We start from the raw sequence: 21,087 nt of genomic DNA, 5'->3' as shown, positions 1-21,087 counted from the left end.
TCAGAAAGAGAGAAACAGACATAGAATGACTGCATACATTTGTGGAATATAAAACAATGTAATATGAGACTGACACCCAAGGACAGTAGAAACAAGGCCAGAAACATTGCACCATATTTGGTAGCCTGTCTCATGAGCTGGGGGAGAAGGCAGCTGGAATAGCCTTTCAGTAACTGAATTGCAAACCATAATGCCCAAACGAAAAGAGAGAGTTTGGGGGAAATTGTCTGCCATAGAGATGAGAGGGACAGGGGAGAAGAGAGGGAAATACTGGAGATTTTGGTGGTGGAAAATGTGCACTGGTGGAGGGATGGGTGTTTGATCATTGTATGACTGAAACTCAAATGTGAAAGCTTTGTAACTATATCTCACAGTGATTCAATTAAAAAAAAAGGAATGGGCTTGTTTATAATATTTTGGTATTGCACTCAGAATAGCCTAAGATAGTACTCAGCAGTTACCAATGCACTAATGTAGAAAAATTTAATAATCATCACAAAAATTTAAATAGCCTCGCTATTTCTGAGCTAGTATCATTTCAATTATTTTCTAACTTTCATCTAATCATACAGGAATAAGAAAAACTAAATTATTTTGTAATAAAAAATTCACCATTAGACTTGAGATTTAGAAAATAAACACAGTATTTTTAAGTTTCTTTTTTTTTCAAAGTACCAAAATCAACAACAATCAATGAACTGAAGATTTATAAGGCATTATTTTGATTATTAGACATTTTCTCAGTATTAGTAATCCAATATGGCTAGCATTGCCATGGAAGCTTTCCAGAGTATACATTTCATGGAAAGGAGAAATGAAAATTTCTATTTATAATATAACATGAAAGAAAAAAGTTGTGTTTTAAAATATACCCTTACAATATTGGTAATTAAAATAGCTGCCAAAATGAACATTCGATTTATTTTTTATCTCTCTTCCTTTGCATCTTATAATAGTTCAATGGAAATTACCATTTCAGATTCCAAATGAAATAAATTTGAATGATTGGAACTCAGTCAATTGCCATTTCACCCTACTACAAATGCAGAAAAAAATACATTTAAGTAGGGCACAGAAATGCATCACATCAGTCTTCAGAAAACATCTGAAGTTCATCAATATAAATAATGTTTGTATCATATTGTAAATAAAGCATCAAAATAATTTATGCTATTTGGAAGTTTTTTAATCTGAAATGGAAAAGCAGATGAATGCTTTTTAAGCCACAAAATTGGGAAAGATAACATAAACAATTTCAGTTGATATTAGTACAATATTCTAAATATACAATCTCTGCAATCTTAGTAGAAACTAAGGGTGGTTTCTCTAAATTTACTGTTCAAAGGCTTTTTTTTCATAATGGATTTATAAAAAACTTTCATGCCCCTTGATAATATTGCTAAGAAAGTCTAAGATCATCAAAGTAATATAATATTGATGAGGTGGGCATCAGATGAATTTAGAGATGATTATAACACTTATCCCTAAATATTTCTTTTCACAAGGAAAAGGAAAATCATCACAAAAGCGCTATAAAAGCCAGGGTATTTTCTGATGTTGAAAAACACTGTGCTTTATCAAGAGACCCTTCTCTGCAATGCCCTTCACCTAATAACCTATTCATTCCTCATGATCCTTCACTAACAAAATACTTTATCTTAGCTTCATTCCTTTGGGATCCAATAGCATCTACAGTGCACTTCTAGTAGCACCGCAAGTCTTCAATTCTCAATTGCCTTCCTGTTTCTTTTCCATTAGCCTGTAATAGTCTTTGCACTAATATGTTGCTGAAGCAGAGGGACAGAGAAAAGCCCAAGGCCATGGTCTACACAGATGACTCAACCATTTTCACATCTACAATTAGAATTCTTTTATTATACTGAATGCAAAATAATCAAAATAATCAAAGGAATTGTTTTTAGTGAAGCTAACAATTTTGTTTTGTTAAGGCTTTAAGTTTGGGGCCACACGCAGCCTGCTCAGGGCTTACAACCAACTCTGCACTTAGGGATCACTCAGGGGACCATATGTGTCATTGGGGATTGAACCCAGGATGGCTGAATGCAAGGCAAGTGCCCTATCCTCTGTACTATCATCTCTCTGTTCCCTGGACAAAAAAATTTTTCTTTTAATTTTACGTAGAGATAGCAAAGGAATTTTTCAATTTGACTTTATTTAATGCAATCACTCTCCTTTCTTAACATGGTTAAAAAAAATCTTTCCAGGATAGTGAAACATTCACTGTACTGCTTACATTTTCTATTTCCAAGGTATACCTGGAATTTCATAAACTTGCTATAAACAACTGCTTAGCCATTCTTGTGACACTGAGCCTCTCTTAATAGCACAGCATTTACTGCCAGTAACCTCTTTGACAGACTAGACTTCTAGTTAAAAATCTTTCCGCTGGGGCTGGATTGATAGTACAGCAAGTATGGCATTTGCCTTGCACGCGGCCAACCCAGGTTTGATTCCCAGCATCCCATATGGTCCCCTGAGCAACGCCAAGAGGAATTCCTGAGTGCAGAGCCAGGAGTAACCCCTGAGCATCACCAGATGCGACCCAAAAAAGAAAAAAAAAATCTTTCCCCCACATTTTGGAGAGCGACAATGTTCCATTGTTGTCAAGTATGCTATGACTTTCACGAAAACTTAAACACCCTCTATGATCATGTTCCTTAAATTGCTTGTTTATCCTTTTTCAATCTTTAAAGATATACTCCTGAGCCTTGGTGCTCTAAATTTTCAGAATAATGTTTAAATGTGCTACTCTTAGCAAAGCAGGTAGGGCATTTGCCTTGAGACAGCAGACCCGGGTTCGATTCCTCCGCCTCTTTTGGAGAGCCTGGCAAGCTACCAGGAGTATCTCGCCTGCATGGCAAAGCCTGGCAAGCTCCCCATGACATATTTGATATGCCACAAACAGTAACAAGTCTCACAATTTGTTGTGAGACATTACTGGTAACCCGCTCGAGCAAATCGATAAAAAACAGGAGGACTGTGCTACAGTGCTACTCTTAATTGCCACAATAGCATCAAGCAGGTTCTCTGACTACCCACAATGACATCGCATTTCCCTGAAATCTACATCTCCATTAGTCACTAATTAGTCACTAGTTCCATTCTCACACTTCCTTCAGCAAGCTTTCTGTTATCACAGCTATAGTCCCTCTAAGCTCTTGACATCAATTTTTGACCCAATCTGTCATCATCATCTTTAGTTTTTCTATTTCACGTCAACTTTATCATACTGGAGATCCATTGAACCCATTACTTTTTCACTATGTATCAATTTTTTTCTCTTTTTTTTTTTTGAAGCACCATGATTTACAATACTGTTAATGGCAGGTTTCAGCAATACACTGTTCCAACACCACCCTCAACTATAGTGTCTGCTTCCCTCCATTACTGTCTCAGGACCCCCCTCTGTACCCAACTCTCAACACCCCCACTCCTACCCCACTCCTGAGTATACACTGTTCTGTATTCCAGTTCTCACTTTTAGCTGCCTTTGACCATCTATTGTTCCTTTACATATGTTTCTTTACATCCCACACATAAGAGAGATCATTCTGTATCTATCACTCTCATGGTGGATTTCAGCAGCAAGATACTCTCCAGTTCCATCCACATACCAGAAAACTGCATCTTTTCTTATAGCCAAGTAGTATTTTTATCTTTTGGAGACACACACCTAGCTGTGCTCAGGGCTTACTGTTAGCCCTATGCTCAGGATCACTCCTAGCTATACTTGGGGGAACATATGGGATGCCAGGGTTCGGACCCACGTTGCTCAAATGAAAGGCAATGCCCTGCCTATTATACTATCAACCTGGCTCTGAGTAGGATTTCACTGTGTACTTACACCAGTTTATCTAGGTATAATCCTGGACACTCAGATTGTTTCCACTTTCAGTTTATATTATTCAATTACCTATTTACGGGCTGGAGTGATAGCATGACAGGCAGGGCATTTGCCTTGCATGTAGCCGGGTCGGCCGACCCACGTTCGATACCTCTGCCCCTCTCAGAGAACCCAGCAAGCTACCGAGAGTATCTCGCCCGCATGGCAAAGCCTGGCAAGCTACCCATGCCATATTCGATATGCCAAACACAGTAACAAGTGTCACAATGGAGACATTACTGGACCCGCTCAAGCAAATTGATGAACAACGGGAGGACAGTGACAGTGACAGTGACTTATTTACAGTGACCCGTCCTAGTCCATTAGTTTACCTGCCCACACTGAACTGTAAAGGCACTGCCATTCTCAGATGAACATGAATAAGTCAGTTTAATATGTTTGGTAAAAATTTAGATATGGTAATGTAATCATGAACAAGAGTAATAGTCTAAGAGGTACTTTATCTAAAATTAAATAAATAAATAGAATTCATCAGGAATTAAATATCCCCATTTCCACAAAGAATAACTTTTATCTTTTCTAATGATCTCAATTGCCAAATCATTATACAGCAAACAGATGTGTATAATTTCCTCAAGAACTGTTGGCAAGAATTTTTTAGTTTTTAAAAAGAATAGTTTTACTAAGAAAAAAGTACCAAAATCATTTCATCATCCAACGGAAGATTAAAGCTAATCAGAACAAAATGGTACCAATGCAAAGACTACAATCATACTGAATCACAGGGACCATAAAACATAAAACCCTCTTATTCTTCCCAGAATTGCCTTTTATATTTCTGTGCCTTATTCTAGAACGTTTAGCTGGATCCAAATGTACTTTATCACTCAGCCGTCCATTTATTCCAGAAGCTGCTGTTATACTAGCAATAGAAACGCCATTATAATTCTAGGATAGGGAAGTACATGATCCTCCTTATTGCACCGTTATTTTTCAAAAAGGATTATGTCTTTATTTGACTATGTTTCATGATTATAAAGAAAAGGAAATGACCAAATAAAACTTTATGTGCAAAAAGTTGAAAGTAACATACATAAAATAAGCTAGAATTTTTTAAAATGGAAATATATTCAATTAGACTTTCATAAAATTTACATACAATATGGATTATATATACACATTATTTCTTTTCCAGTATTCTTAGTGTTAGTAACACATTCTCTCTTTATCTTAAAAATATTTTTTGTTATAGGTTAGGCAATGTGGTTTTAATTGTGTTGAAGTTTATGGTACTGACTAGAAAGTTATTGCATCACATCGCCACCAAAGTGTCCTATAACTGTCCTTGAGAGTCACTTCTGGGAACAAACCTGGCTGGCGGGCACCACAACACCTGGAGAATTCTCTGGGCCCCATACCAAACCGATATCGCCGGGAGGTCCCAGATGGGGCAGGTGCAGTCTCCACTCCTTCTCCAGATGGAATCCTAGTGACCATGAGCTTCTACAAGCATGGCTTCTGTATGTGGGCACCAGCACTAATCTTCCAAACCGCATGGGGGCGCTGGACCAGGCAGTTCCATCCCGGTTCCCAGACAGTCCCTGATCCTGGAAGTCATGCCCTCAACCAGCCCCCAGCACCATCTTGCCACACACAGCAGTGAAGAAACCTGGCCAACAAGCAGCACACCACCAGGAGAATTCTCCAGGTCCCACACCTTTCCTGATATGCAAAGTGAACAATGGAAAGTAAATAATCTAGCGTCTGTCCCTGGAAGGCAGGCTTGAATGGTGGTGGGAAAATTCGAGCAAAATATAATGCCCAACAGAAATGCATCTGGACTGTGCATTAAACTATGGCACCGTACAACCCCGGGAGGGGAAGGGTGTTTGTCCCTTCGCCTTTTGCCCCTAGTGGCGGTGGCATGGTGGCCACCATCTTTCAGAGCCTAATGGACAGCCAAGTTGAGACTGCAATGACAAGGCATGTGGGACCTCATGGGATGGGGGTGGAACCAGCCCTTCTCCCCACCCTGACAAGGCCCCAAGTTGCCACCCACGAATGTCTCCTCCGGTTCCTGAATGACCATGGTCCCAGAGGCAAACAATCCAATCTCAGAACCCAGCAGCTTTTGGCAGGAATCCCTCCAGACTTATTACTAGAATATCTGAAATCCAAAATCGTATCATGGCTATGTGACATCATATGCTCTTCATAATCAGCAATAGAAAACAAATTATCTAATCATGTCTTTTTGGCAGGTCGGATTGTTGGGGGAAATTCCAAATAATAATGGTGGGTCTTTTGTCATAATATTGAATGTGATCAACGTAGAGAGAGACTAAAGTGGAAATCTGCCACACAGGCCGGGGGAGAGGTGGGAGGGAGGTATACTGGGGTTCTAGGTGGTGGAAAATGTGCACTGGTGAAGGGATAGGTGTTTGATCATTGTATGACCAACTGAGACTTAAACTGAAAGGCTTTGTGACTGTTCTCACAGTGATTCAATAAATAAAAAATTTAAAAAAAAAGAGTGACTTCTGATCCAATCTTCTTCCCCCAGACCCGACCCCCGCCCCTTCTATTTGTTAGTCAGTTTTGTAATCCACGTCAAGGGTTTGTCACTGTTCAATGCTGTTAATTCCTTTGTTTTGTCTCTCAATATTCCACAGAAAAGTGAAATAAGAACCACATTATTCCATTTATTTATAAACATTTCCTTTCCTAACTTCCTTTCCGCAAGGCATGCCTAAGTCAATGAGCTTAACTTTAGTGTCCCACAATAAAGAAATTATTTTTCTAGCTTTCAACTATGAGTCTCATACAAAATAACCAAGTCAATAAAATATATTTATATCTGAAATTTAAATTTCACTCTCTAATTAGTACTTCTCATTCTACTGGAGCTAGTCTCAGCAAATGTCATTTACTCACAAACCTTTTTCTTCCCAGTATCCATGGAATGTAAACACACACACAAAAATTAATCCCAGTCTCTAGTATTTTCTAAAACCAATGTCACCATAATTTAAACTCAAAGACACTTGTCAATTCTTTAAATTCCTCTCCAAAACTCCTCATTTCCAAAGCTATAATTGCATATCTTTAATAAAACAGAATGTCATTTTCATAATTTTTATGGCCTAAATACTCAAATATTACAAGTTTCAGTTTTCAGCACCTTTGAGTTGATAATGACCTGTGATGTGGTGTCTTCAAAAAAATTAAAAATATCCTGGTTTTACTTACGAGAGGTTTTAGAAGCAAGAAGAGTAACTCGGGAACCTCCTAAGAAACGAAAACCCATTACATTCACCTGATCATCTTCTGATTGATTTGCAAAGCCTATCAAAAAAAGAAAAGAAGAAATCACCAATATGAGAATAGGATAAAAAAAAAAAACACTTGATTTTTCAGGGGTTGGGGTTAAGCGCAGTGGATAAGACACTTGCCTTACAAGCAGCCAACCAGACTCACTCCCTAGTACCCATATGGTACCTCAAGTTTAGCCACAAATTCATGAGAGATTCCTGAGTGCAGAGCCAAAAGTAAGCCCTGAGCACTGCTACAAAAACCCTGGTTTTAGTGTCCCCAAAACCAATTTTTTTTGGCTTTTGGGTCACACCGGCAATGCACAGGGGTTACTCCTAGCTCTGCACTCAGGAATTACCACTGGCGGTGCTCAAGGGACCATATGGGATGCTGGGAATCAAACCCGGGTCAGCCGCATACAAGGCAAATGCATGCAAGGCTGTGCTATTGCTACAGCCCCACCAATTTTTTTTTAATGTTCAATTTATAATACTTCAGTTATGCTCCAAGAAAGTTATTTCTTTATAAAAAAAACAGTAGAGGGGAAAAAAAGACATACTGAATCTGTGTCTGAGAATTAGATAATGCATTAAAATGCACAGGAAGAAGGTCTGGAGACACAGGGCAGAGCCCAAGGTATGTGCATTGCATATGGCTGATCCCAGTTTGATCCTGTAGGACATGGTTCTCTGAACAGCATGAGTGAAGCCCTGGAGGCCGAGATCCTCGCCTGGGGGGCTCAGGAAATCCCTAGCTGGGCAGAGCTGAGCAGCTCTATCCCCTGGGACCCTCACATTGAAACTCCAAAACCTCCTAATAATGCCGGGAGATTATGTCCCTAAGAAAGTATCAGAAGAAAACATAAAGTAAGTAAGTAAAAGTAAAGGCCCTCCCGTTGATCGTCGATTTGCTCGAGCGGGCCCAGTAACGTCTCCATTGGAGACTTTGTTGTTACTGTGTCTGGCATATCGAATACTCTCGGTAGCTTGCCAGGCTCTCCGAGAGGGGCGGAGGAATCGAACTCGGGTCAGCCATGTTGGCCGCTTGTAAGGCGAACGCCCTACCCGCTGTGCTATCGAATCTTAAAATGTAATCTTAAAAGAGATTCCTCTAAACATAATGAAAACTTGAAACTGTAATCATTTAATAAAATTAAATTGTATAATAAATGTTATTTAAAAGTATAAACATGATTAGAAATAGAGTAGCTAATAGAGATTATAAAATGTGTGTCTTGACATAAAATCGATAACTGCAAATTTTCTTAAGATATGTCATAAAATTTTTTTTCTAACCATGTGAACATTTTTAGATTTAACAAATCTCTTTGCTACCCTGAGTATGAATACTAGTGCTGGACATGTAACTGATATCATTATACTAGAAGGAAATTTGGCATTTGGATAAAGATCTCAAATAATTGTCCTCTTAAATGCAGGCATTTTATCTTCAAGTAAGTTCTTCAAAGAGAAAAAGAAGTCCAAAACCCTGTATGTACAAAAAAAAAAACTTCCAATGACAGCAATAAATAGCATCGTATATCAAAGCTGCTCTAAGTACTAGACATTAGTTTATAGATCATCATCAAATAAATGGTAACAAACTTGAAATATTGTTATAATATATTTACAATATTAATAACTGAAAATAACATCAATGTCAAAAACATAATATTGGTTAAGTAATTTTATAGTATGGGTTTGTCACAGAAAATTATACAACTAATTATAAGTATAGTCATTATTTTAAGGTTAATACATTAGATGATGTGTCCAAAAGTAAATGCAAAGCAAAATATTTTAACGGATTGTTCAGGAAAAAAACATTTATGTTTGAAAATATAATTGCTAGATGACAAAATCACCAGTAACTTTCACTTTCTTTTTTTAGGTTATCCATTTCTAAATTTCACATTTTTATGTTAAAAAGCTAAGTTATTTTCAGTCACAGTCACAGTCCTCCCGTTGTTCATCGATTGGCTCGAGTGGGCCCAGTAACATCTCCATCATGAGACTTGTTGTTACTGTGTTTGGCATATCGAATATGTCACGGGGAGCTTGCCAGGCTCTGCCATGCAGGCAAGATACTCTCAGTAGCTTGCCAGGCTCTCTGAGAGGGGCAGAGGAATCGAACTCGGGTTGGCCATGTTGGCCGCTTGTAAGGCAAACGTCCTACCACTGTGCTATCGCTCCAGCAAGTTATTTTAAACATGCCTATATAATTCACAAAAAGTAACTGAAATAAATTGGAAAGGATATGGATAAAAAGTACTTTAATTTCTTCTTTATGAAACACACTTATTTTATTTTTATTTTTAAAAATATTAGCAATAGCAACTTTATCTGATATCAACATATATAAGTCATATAGATACTAAAAGTAAAAATAAGTACTTAAATAAAACAGTAAAAATGTTCAAGAACTTATTTCAAATAATTATGATTCCACATAATCAATAGGATCAGAAACCTATGAAATCCAAGAGACAACATACTATATCACATACATGTTGGGGAAATTTTTCACTGAGTCCCATTTCCAAAGTGATTAAGAAGTTTATATATGTGAATGAGCATAGGTACCTGTGAAATCAAAATAACTGAAGCCAAAAAAGGCAGAAAATGGGGGAAAGAGCGAGCTACACATTCTTTGGCGTATGTGTCTTATGCAGTATGCCATAAAGATTACCTCTCTGGACAAAAACATTCATTTTTACTCAATCTTTGTAGGAGTTACACTTATATAGTAGAAAGTTCAATTCCACAGTTAAGGTCTTTAAGATTTTTTTAAAAGATACTAATAAATTTGGGGTTCAACACATAATTATAATTTCCAATTTTATTCCCTAATAGCATAGGAAACTCCAAGAAAGTGCTGCATTTGTGGAAAATATTATAAACATACCAACTCCTGCCTTTTCATATTTGCTATAAGAAACAGAAAAGGGAAGGAAAGGCATGAGAAAGAAAGGGGAGGGGAGAAGAAGAAACGGGAAGTGAGGAGAGGGGGCTTTATATATTTATATCCACTGTCCATCGTCCTCCCATTGTTCATTGATTTTCTAGAGTGGGCACCAATAACATCTCCATTGTGAGACTTGTTACTGTTTTTTGGCATATCGAATACGCCAAGGGGAGCTTGCTAGGCTTTGCCATGTGGGCAGGATACTCATAGTAGCTTGCTGTGCTCTCCGAGAGGGACGGAGGAATCAAACTCGGGTCAACTGCATGCAAGGCAAATGCCCTACCCATTGTGCTATCTGTATATATTATATACACTTATATATGTACACATATACACATGTATAAATTATATTGTATATACTATATATTTGCATATATGTGTAAAGATATGTAAATAAAGTATAGGCTATATGTTGTATCAAATGTACACATAAGTGTAAATATATAATATATACTATGTACTGTAAATACTATGTGTGCAATATAGTATATGTACAAATATACATATACATACATATTTGTATATGTAGCACTGTAGCACCGTCCTCCTGTTGTTCATCAATTTGCTCGAGCAGGCCCAGTAACGTCTTCATTGTGAGACTTGTTACTGTGTTTGGCATATCAAATACGTCACAGGTAGCTTGCCAGGCTTTGCTGTGCTGGCAAGATACTCCTGGTAGCTTGCTGGACTCTCCAAGAGGGGCAGAAGTATCGAACCCGGTTGGCTAAGTTTGCCACATGCAAGGCAAACACCCTACCGCTGTAATATCGCTCCAGGCCATATTTGTATATATGTTATATATACCTAAGCTCAATACAAACTAAAGAACAGATTTATTACAATCAAAATATTTCATTTGGGAGATTTTTCACAGACTTCATCGAAGACTTCAAATAAATAAAAAATAAATTTCAAGTACACTCTATAGTTAGTAACACAAAAGTTAACTTACCATAAATTTCTAAACCACATGGGAAATACTCTTTGTACTCTAAATCCTATCCACTAAAACAAGGGTGAGGATGTGTCTCACAGCCAACAGTGTCTATTCTTAATGAGAGATTTAAAACGGCTGATTTAATTCCCACATTTTCTTTTTAATTCCGCCCATCACCAAGAAAGTTAATACATGTGACATATTAGAAATTCTGGTTACTAAAGATGCTTTATCCAATCAACACCTCTATTTTCTAAGCTACTCAGAAAGAAAAACTGACACTTGGCATAAGTCACACCCTCACAAATTACCCCCAATATGCCCTGTGATACGTAAGGTTTAAATACAAGTTCCTTCTAAAAGGATCAGAGACAGAGAAAGAATATTCAACCTCTCCAGCTGCTAGAGAGAGTAGAATTGCAAAGAACATCTACTTATGAGATTAATTTCCAGGACTATAAGAATATACCTTAGTAAAACCCTGCAATAAAAATGAATATTTATATTCTTAGAAAAGGAATATATCCAAAAACCTACAATAAAGATGAATAATAAATATTTACATTCCAAACCCAAAATTCCAGTCTAAAAAGAAACATTTGATGTTCCCATTTCTGAATACTGAAGCAAAATAATCATTATAATGATTTTAATCAAACTTAAAAGGTACACCTTATTACCTTGTTGATAAGTTCTTCGACTTTGAACAGATAAACAAGAGAGGAAAATCCTTGAGGCATTTTTATCATCTTACTTAACAATTATCTGATAATTACCCTATCATTACCTACTGATGAAGGATTCCATTCTAAATTCTTAACATTTCTGATGTTAGTGACATGCAACTTCAAAAGTCTTACCTGGAAAGAGACTGAGAAGGCTGACTGGAGGTCTGTTTGTGTCAATAGTCAGCTTATGGCTTGCTGTTTTGGAAGGCTGACCTGGTAAGCATATTAACTTCAAGGGAAGTCTAAATTTACATTGGATAACTCGAGAAATGCCTAAAATAAAGATATATATAGAGATATTGTATTGACAATAATTTGACCCCAAAAAATGTGATGCTAGTAGTTTAAAGATAAACTCTATTTAAAAGGTTGTTTCCTGCCGGTTCTGATCAACATAAGTGAAATAACTACAAAGCATTATCATTATTTACATTTTAATATTAGTGCCAAAAGTGGAAGTCAAAAGGCCAGAGTAGAGTGAGTAAGGCACTTGCCTTACATGAGCCCGACCCAGGTTCAATTCCCCGGCATTCCACACAGTACCCTGAGTCCTTCCAGGAATGATCCCTGAGCACAGAGCTAGGAGTAATCCCTGAGCACCACCAGGTACGGCCCAAAGACAAAAAAAGGTGCAAGTCAAAATGAAATCTTAAGAACACAGGCATGAGAAACATGAAGTCTCTCCTTAATAGTAATACCATATTCTAAAATCAGCAGAGTTGAGTATTACATAAAACATTACTTATAGTTACATTCAATTCCTGGACTAAATCTTTTAATTAAGACCTTTAGAGCTCTCATCTCAATTTAAGACTACAAAAATGAGCAAAATAATACGAAATTGATAGTAACAGCACTCTCTCTGATCATTTCTAACCATTTCTCTACCCTCTCACCAAGTTTTAACTTTTAGGATCTTTTTTCTTCTTAAAAATTCAAACTAGATGAATACATTTCAATAAATTTTGTGCATGAGAACAGAATTAGTTCTACTGAAGTTCTTGTCAATTGTAGACGTCAATATTAATGAATATTAATGTCATATAAATTAAATATCTCCTAAGTCATCAAACTTTACATATCACCTTTATGTGCTATTTTGAAACTCTTACATAATCAGTTGTTAAGTTTTATAAATGTACATAGATTAACCGAAATATGTAACCGAATAAATAAATAACAAGGAAGAATTTTATTTCAGAAATAAAATATTTTAATGATACCATTAAATTTTTATAATAAAACTAAGAACAATTAGGCTCTCAACTCATAAATCTAGGTAAATAACTCTACCGCTTTGGTTTCCTCTATTGTTGTATCATTCATTTTGAATGAAATAAGGTGATACTGTAAAGGATGAAGTACAAAAACCTGTATCATGGTAGGCTACTATATAGAAACAGAAAACTTAGAAAGTTCTAGTCAATTTGAAGGGTCCAGCATGATAATTGCATCATTTCTTTACAGGGGAGTGAGTGGGTATCTTGAATATAACAAAAGCAAAAGTTCTTGAAAGTATGGGGGTATGAGAACCCAGGGTAAGATCAAATAATAAGCTCTACATTTTGTTTATGTCCACTGAAATTGTGTGGCTAATTACACATCCACTTTGGGAATACAATTCTCAGTACTACTTCTCCCTAGGTCCATGAGAGATCCTCAGAATGGCAAGCGCATTGATATATTAGGGCAATTAAATACTTTTTTCAGAACACGAGGAGCATACTTGCCATTCTCATCAACATAATCTATTATCCATCAAATTTTAGCTCACTTTTTGCTCATAACCCAACAGATGTTAATTCACTTCTCTTGGAATCCTAGATGCAAATTATAACTGGTGCCTCTTTTCTAAGTCCCAGGGTATTATTTTCTGACATTCTGTGAGTTCTCAGAGGCATGTGTATTTGTACTTTACAATGATGAGATATTTTGGCTCAAATATTATGGCAACATAATCTAAGCTACTGCTCAATCCACAACTATCAATATTGCAACATGAAAATTTACAAAGCATTATGCTTTCCAAATTCAAGGAAATTTCCCTATATTCCATATATCCTCCAAAATTACTGAAATATACCTACTAAATGTGTTTCCTCTATAACATATAAATTGCAGCTTCAATTGACAGATACAGTCTGGAAATAACAAGGAAAAGGAAACCAATTTTCATTTATTTCACATTTAATGAAAGATGAAAAATGCTTCATTTTCTGTCCATTCTGCATATGTACAGAGAAGCCATGTTCCCTATACTTTCAACAAAGACTGAACTAATTGCTCAGACAAAATTCAGCTGTAAATGTTCTTCTATGATCATACTGCTATAACTGTGATATATACTTCCCTTGGACCAGATACTGGACTGAATTTGTAGTTAAAAATATTAATAGTGTTTTGGTGCCAAAGCAATAGTACAATGGGTAGCATGTGGCCGACCTGGGTTTGATCCACAGCATCCCATATAGTTCCCTGAGCACTACCAGGAGTCAGCCCTGAGCAGATACAGAGTCAGCCGTGAGCACCACTAGGTGTGACCTCAAAACCAAAACCAAAAACAAAAACAAAAGCAAAAACTTAACAGTAATCAACAACAGTGAATTTCTGTTATTAAAAATTATGTTTAAAAAGTATTGTTCAAAATCTTCAAGAATCCAGAATTAAAGAAACTGTTGGTGTATACATGTTTTGGCAAATGGGAACAAATGTATTGCAAGCATTAGTAAACCCAAGAAAAGAAATACTCAAAGTTCAATCAGACCAGTTAATGGAAATCTCACACTCGAGAGCAGTGGTTGGCCATTGCTAAGATTTGTAGACCTCCTCCAGAATTTCTTTTCTCTCCAGGAATTATAAAGCCACTACAGAAGACATTTGGAAAACATTACTTTGAAAAATGGTGACACTGATACTTAATAAAATGATTATGGCCATTTTTTAAATGATGGCAGCTTGAAAAGTTTTACCATCGGGTGTGGGGAGGGAAGTGAAAATATCTTTCAGAAACCAGTTAAGGGAAGTTTATCTTTGAAAAGAAAAATTACAATGTATTTTTTATTACTTCCCATCAAATTAAACCCAAGCTTTTAAAAATACAGTCTCTGGTGTTTAAATGTGAGTTTGTCAGTGGCACACTTCAACACTGATATACTTTTGAGAAAAATGGGAAATTTTTATTTTGCTACCAATTACTTCTCAGGATATGACTGTGTCTACCAGCCTAAATCCAGAGAAAAGGGGGGGGTGAGGGGTGTCATATAAGATTATCTGCAAAAAGTAAGGGACAAATTATAAGTAAACATTTTCCAAAGCTGCTCATAGGATATCTTCCAACTTAATAGAAAAAACCTAAATGATCCTAACTTTGCCTAATAACCATCAACAATATTTTCTTGAGGCATCTGGCAAAATAGTTTCTAAATCTAGTTCATTAAATTTTCAGAAAAATAGAATTTAGTGATTTAAAATACTCAGATATTGCCCGACCCAGTCATCAGACTATACCAAGTATAGTATATACCAAGTATAGTCACCTCTCCTGCAAATATTCCCTTCCTAGCTTAGCACAGAAAAAAATGAATAGTTGCAACTACTATGGTGCAATTAATCATAAAAATCACTTAACACTTAGAAAATCTGCACAGAAATCCCTCATGACAATTTTTTTGCAGAAAGACAATCCTAACTATTACTGGCCACACCCAAGAGCCCTGTATTACAGTCAAGAGAAAAGCTAACACGTACTTTTAAAAGAAACGGATGAAGCAAGCGGAAATCCAGGTCAGAGTAGAATAAGTCTACTCTATATTACATATCTATGTAATGCCTTTACATCTCTTTCCAGGGGCCTGCTAGAGTCATTTCATAGTGAAAACAAGGAACCCCAAAGCAGTAGCAATGTCTGGTAACCAGAACTTCCTTGATCCCTTCCTGTTATGTCTGGCTACGTACTGTGCTCCATCTGCAGTCATGTTTTACACTGCCATGTCATGTAACTTTAATGCAAAAATAATGGAGACTAACTCTTATGGGACAACATAAAACCTCATGTGCTTCTCTTTTTCCACATGTAAAGCAGGACTGCTTATCTGTAATATAGCCCGTACAGATCAGACCCATAAAATGGAACAGCCTTTGAAATTTGAAGACCTGGGTGTAAGTAAAGTCTAAGTGGCACCGTATTTGTTTTTTGCCTACCTGGTGATGCTGAATATTTCAGTGCTACTCCCTAAAGCTTAATTATAATTTTTAATGTCTCATAAGATGTTATCAAAACCAGCTTTTACTTTATATTGAAATACTTAAATGGCCATTTCTATGTAAGGAGGTGGATTATTGCGTAGGCTGAATTTATACTTTTGAGGGAATACGGTTTTTTACAATAACCTTTACTGACTTTCCCTTAACTTACAACAAATAATTTAAGTAATGCTATGGAATTTTAACAATAGTGAAATCTTATCAGTTATGTAAGCAATCACACAAACTAAAACGTAAATATTCATGATCAACAATAGTCTATTTGTCATAACTATAATTGTCATTTGATGTTTTTTCTTTGTTATCTAGCAAAATACTTCCATATATTAAAAAACTGACCATAGGAATATATTTTCACTTTCTAGCAGCATTTACCACATTGCCTTTCTAGGACAAAAACAGAATGCAAATGGAATAAGGTTAAGGCCAGTCAAAGACACTGTAAACTGTTTTCAAAAGAAAAAATCATATTACTTCTTTTATTGTCTACAATTCTATTAATAATGATTTTTGTGGACGTAATTCCAACATCACACCCTCCAACAGTATAAACTTCTTTCTCCCCTAAAGACCTCAAATTTCTCCCCTAAAGACCTCATCGCTGCACTTAGTACAAGAGCCAAGATATAAAAGCAACCCAGATATCATACTAGAGGGGAATGATCAATAAGTTATGGTTTACAGGAACAATAGAATATTATGCAGCTCTAAAAAATAACAAAAGCAGGGCCAGAGCGATAGTACAGAGGGTAGGGCGTTTGCCTTGCACACGGCCGACCTGGGTTCGATCCCCGGCATCCTATATGGTACCCCAAGCACTGCCAGGAGTAATTCCTGAGTGCAGAGCCAGGAATAACCCCTGAGCACCACTGGGTATGACCCAAAAAGGAAATAAAAAAATAAAAATAAAAATAAAAAACTCTTTAATAAATAAATAAAAAATAACAAAAGCACACAATTTTCAGCAATGTGGATGGAACTAGAGGAGCTTCATTCTTCTGCACAATTCTAAAACAATTATTAATAAATGATAAGTCCCTATGAAAAGAAACATCTAGCCACTATCTTTTCCAAAGCAAGATCAATACACTGAATCACTAAAAAAATAAAGATTTGTTTCTACAGTTAAACAGCAGTCCATATAAGGAATAATTTCATAGTATAACACCAATTCATTGTCCAAATTTTAGTTCTGAAACTCATTTTCTTCTAAGTTATATTTTTGCTTACCTTCAGGGTTTCGATCTATCCATCAAGTGCAATGAGAAAAGGGGCCAAGAAAAAGAATAAAACAAATTATCAGTGGCAGAATTATAATACACACTTAATGTACATATACTTAAACTTAAGGACCAAGAAGAAGCCCAAGGGGTTGAACGGAGCACAAGCTTTACATGTGGTTGGCCCAAGTTCAATCCCCAGCCCCACAAGGTCCTGACAGTCACTTGGGGGGGAGGGTCCTCTGTTGGTCCACAACTGGACCCCTGCAACATCACATCAGTGGAAACAAGCACTGAACTATCATGATCTGTCCCAGAATATTCAGGAATAGCCTTTGGGTCCCCTGAGTGTACAAAGTTTCAACTCCTTACTCTCTACCAGAGTCTGCCTCCCTCCAAAACCATCTCAGCGTCCCCCATCCTACACCACCACACATACCCCCGCACTGTGGTAAGCTCAGTTCTGTGCATCAACTCTAATTTTCCGTTGCCTGTGGACTTTTTTTTAAAAAAGTAATCATTCATTCTTCTTATTCTATAAATCAACTGACTGCTAAAATACACCACCTAGGCATGTTGGGAGTGGAGGGGCTGAGGTGGGGGGTTGGGACATAAAAATGAATCAGAGTAAACTGAAACTTAAATGAATCTCAACTGGATGATTTTCTTTATCTACAAAATTTGTCAAAAATATAGATCGGGGGCTGGAGCGATAGCACAGCAGGTAGGGCATTTGTCTTAAATGCAGCCGACCCAGGTTTGATTCCCAGCATCCCATATGGTCCCCCGAGCACCGCCAGGAGAAATTCCTGAGTGCATGAGCCAGGAGTAACCCCTGCGCATCGCCGGGTGTGACCCAAAAAGCAAATAGATAGATAGATAGATAGATAGATAGATAGATAGATCAAATTTGGTAGAAAATTTGTTATTAATTGAAAAGATAGAATCAAATATGTGAGAATCATATAAATATAACTAATTTCTCATAAGAAGTTGAACAGAAATACAATTTATTACTAAAAAAAACTTTTAATTTAATAACATTTGTCAATGTATCCCCTATCTTAAACAATTAATCTTAACAACTTCACAGGGGTCATTAGGTCTATAAATCTGTGACCAAGTGCACATTTACCTGTTGGTCTGGAATAAGAAACAACCGCATTTCCTTCCAACTCAGATGGCATATAATTTCCTTTCAGGTACACAGAAAAGACTGCTGTTTTAGACATCTCTGGTGCTATAACCAATAATAAAATACTGTGTTATATTTTTACTCACTTATTTTTAGAAAATGTCAAAATTAAGTATTCAGTGCCCGCTAGCTGTGGACTATACACTGGACATGGATTGGCTCATTTAATTTTGTAACATTCGTATGAGGTGGGCCCCTTTTTGGTGGCTGAAGAATATGGTTATGGAGAAATCAAGGCACTTGCCCAAAGCCACATGGTTAACAGAGGGGGACGCTAACTACAGAACAAAAATTCCCAAAACCTTGCAGAAACCCTACTTCTCTTGATTCAGATGAACAGAGAAAAAGTACACAAGTAGGTGAGAGAATGGGCAGGGAGGTAACAGTCATTAGTGATTGGAGAGGAGAAGGAGAGGGCAGTCTGGATATGAACATAACTACAAAAGCAGCAGTTTGCCAGAGTGTGCAGTCTCCTATATTCATGTATTTGATTTTCACCATAGAGGTTTTTAACTGGTACAAGTAATTGTTAGAAACATCCTTTACAAGACAAAATGAAAATAAGAGAAAATTTGAAAATAAAATAGTTAGGTAACACCTATAAGGTTACTTCAACTGTTCATTTTTATTCATTCAGTGATTATTAAATTCGCACATTGCCAAGCACTCAGTCAAGTGTTAGTTATATAAAGAAGAGAGAGGGGTGAGGTAGAGAGAGAGATAGGGGAGGGAGAGAGAGGTGTTCTTGTGTTCATAAATAAGTAATCTCAACAGGGCAGTTATAATAAACAAAAAAAGACATGAAATATCAGCACAATGAATGACAACACGGAGCTCAGTAGCAGGAGATGAGAGATTCTACACAATGAAGTCTTAGTAAGAGTTGCCTTTTAGACATAGTCACAATTTTAGACATAATCTCTCACAGATATCTCATAGAGATTTGGTTTCTAATCAAACTTCAAAACGGTCCCCATAAGACTGTTATCATTAGCTCTTTTTTGCAGATTAAAAAAATTGAGGCTTCAAAGTAAAGACTAAAGTAGCCTGTCCAAGGTTATATATCAAATTAGTGCCAGAGCCAAGATTCAAATTCAGGCCAGACTCCAAAGCCAATATTCTTTCCTCAGACATGACTGACTCAATAAATAGGTCACTAGAGAAACACCAATAAAGAACACCTCCCAAATTATAGTATTTAAGTACAATTACAGGTCCAACTAGTTAAGGAACACACTTGGCAATCTGTAATTACTCCAACTCAAAAGCCATTCCCTGAACGTCCTTCCTTTATGGTGGAAGGGGAAACTTAAGCAAAACACCACCATCATCGATTTCAATAAAATACCTGTCTCACTATTCAGACAAGAAATATAGCCATGAACTAAACACAATATAAAATATTTAAAAATAACCTCATACTGTGGTAGACAAAACAAAATACCTACCAGTAAGTTCAAAGGTGAACTGATCACAAGTTAATACCAATGGTGAATACACATAGACTGACAATTTGACTTTCTGCAATGCCACTCGATTCTGCAGGGTGATCTAAAGAAATAGAAATTGTTATTAACAGATGTATATTATTCTAATTTACAGAATATCACAACTACTTTAATATCCATTTGCAAATAATTAGGAAACACCATCTGAGGAAAAAAATGAGCAGTCACATACCACATATAACATAAGTAGTCGATTAAAACATTCTACCCAGTAGAAAATGGGCAGAGAAGTAAAACAAACTACTCAAAAAAAAGATAACAGAATGACAACAAGCAATGAGGAAAATTCTTGATATCTTCAATCACTATATAATAAAAATTAAAACCACAATGTGATGCCACTACACATCCACTAAAATGCTAGAATCAAAAGAAAAGACAAAACTGGGTGTCTGGAAGCCAGAGAGTCAATACAGGGGAGTGGGGGTAAAGAACTTGTCTTTCATGTGGCCAAGCCACCATCAGGAGTTACCCCTGAGCACAGAGGGAGTAAAAATCCCTGAGCACTGCCAGGTGTAACCCAAACTTCCTTTCTTCCCAAAAAGAATGGGTGTTTGCAAGAATGTGGAGAAACTATGATACTCACAAATTGCTGGTAGGAATATACTTAAGGAAATAAATGGTTTTCTTTTCTTAAAAATTAAACATAAATTCACTATACAGAGAACTTCACAACTCCATGTCTAGAGAAATTAAACATATGTATACACAAACACCTGCGCACAAATGCTCGTAACAGCACTGCTCATAACGCCCAATGCAGAAAGAATCCTAATGTCTATCAGTCATGTTTCAATAAACTGTGCTAGAGTCAAAAGATGAAATAGGACCAGTGAGAAAAATGAGTGCTCACATGCTATAACATCCACAAACCTTGAATATATTATTCGAAGTGAAAGAAGCCAGTAACATATAGAGAGATAAATATATATATATATATACATATATGTGTGTGTGTGTGTGGTATGACAAATTTATATGACATGTCCAAAATAGGCAAACATAGAGAAAGGAAATGGGTTAATAGCAGTTTAAGAATGTAAGTCAGGGTCTGGGGCAAGAAGGAACTCACCCAGGACACTTGGGTTGTCATTA

The 21,087-nt window shown here is 36.6% G+C and overlaps 1 protein-coding gene across 1 annotated transcript in view; it reads right to left on the bottom strand.

The window, feature by feature from the left end:
- Positions 1-21,087, bottom strand: part of BBS9 (Bardet-Biedl syndrome 9) — a 567,629-nt gene that overhangs the window by 280,744 nt on the left and 265,798 nt on the right. The window contains exons 13-16 of the mRNA XM_056118050.1: positions 19,933-20,035; positions 18,410-18,529; positions 11,939-12,079; positions 7,115-7,210 (exon numbers count right to left, since the gene is read on the bottom strand). Coding sequence (XP_055974025.1) covers positions 7,115-7,210; positions 11,939-12,079; positions 18,410-18,529; positions 19,933-20,035 — 460 coding nt within the window. The remainder of the gene's footprint in view (positions 1-7,114; positions 7,211-11,938; positions 12,080-18,409; positions 18,530-19,932; positions 20,036-21,087) is intronic.

Source organism: Sorex fumeus, unplaced genomic scaffold (assembly GCF_029834395.1).
Source record: "Sorex fumeus unplaced genomic scaffold, SorFum_2.1 ptg000037l, whole genome shotgun sequence".
Classification (NCBI taxonomy): domain Eukaryota; kingdom Metazoa; phylum Chordata; class Mammalia; order Eulipotyphla; family Soricidae; genus Sorex; species Sorex fumeus.
This window is presented reverse-complemented; position numbering and strand designations above follow the sequence as displayed.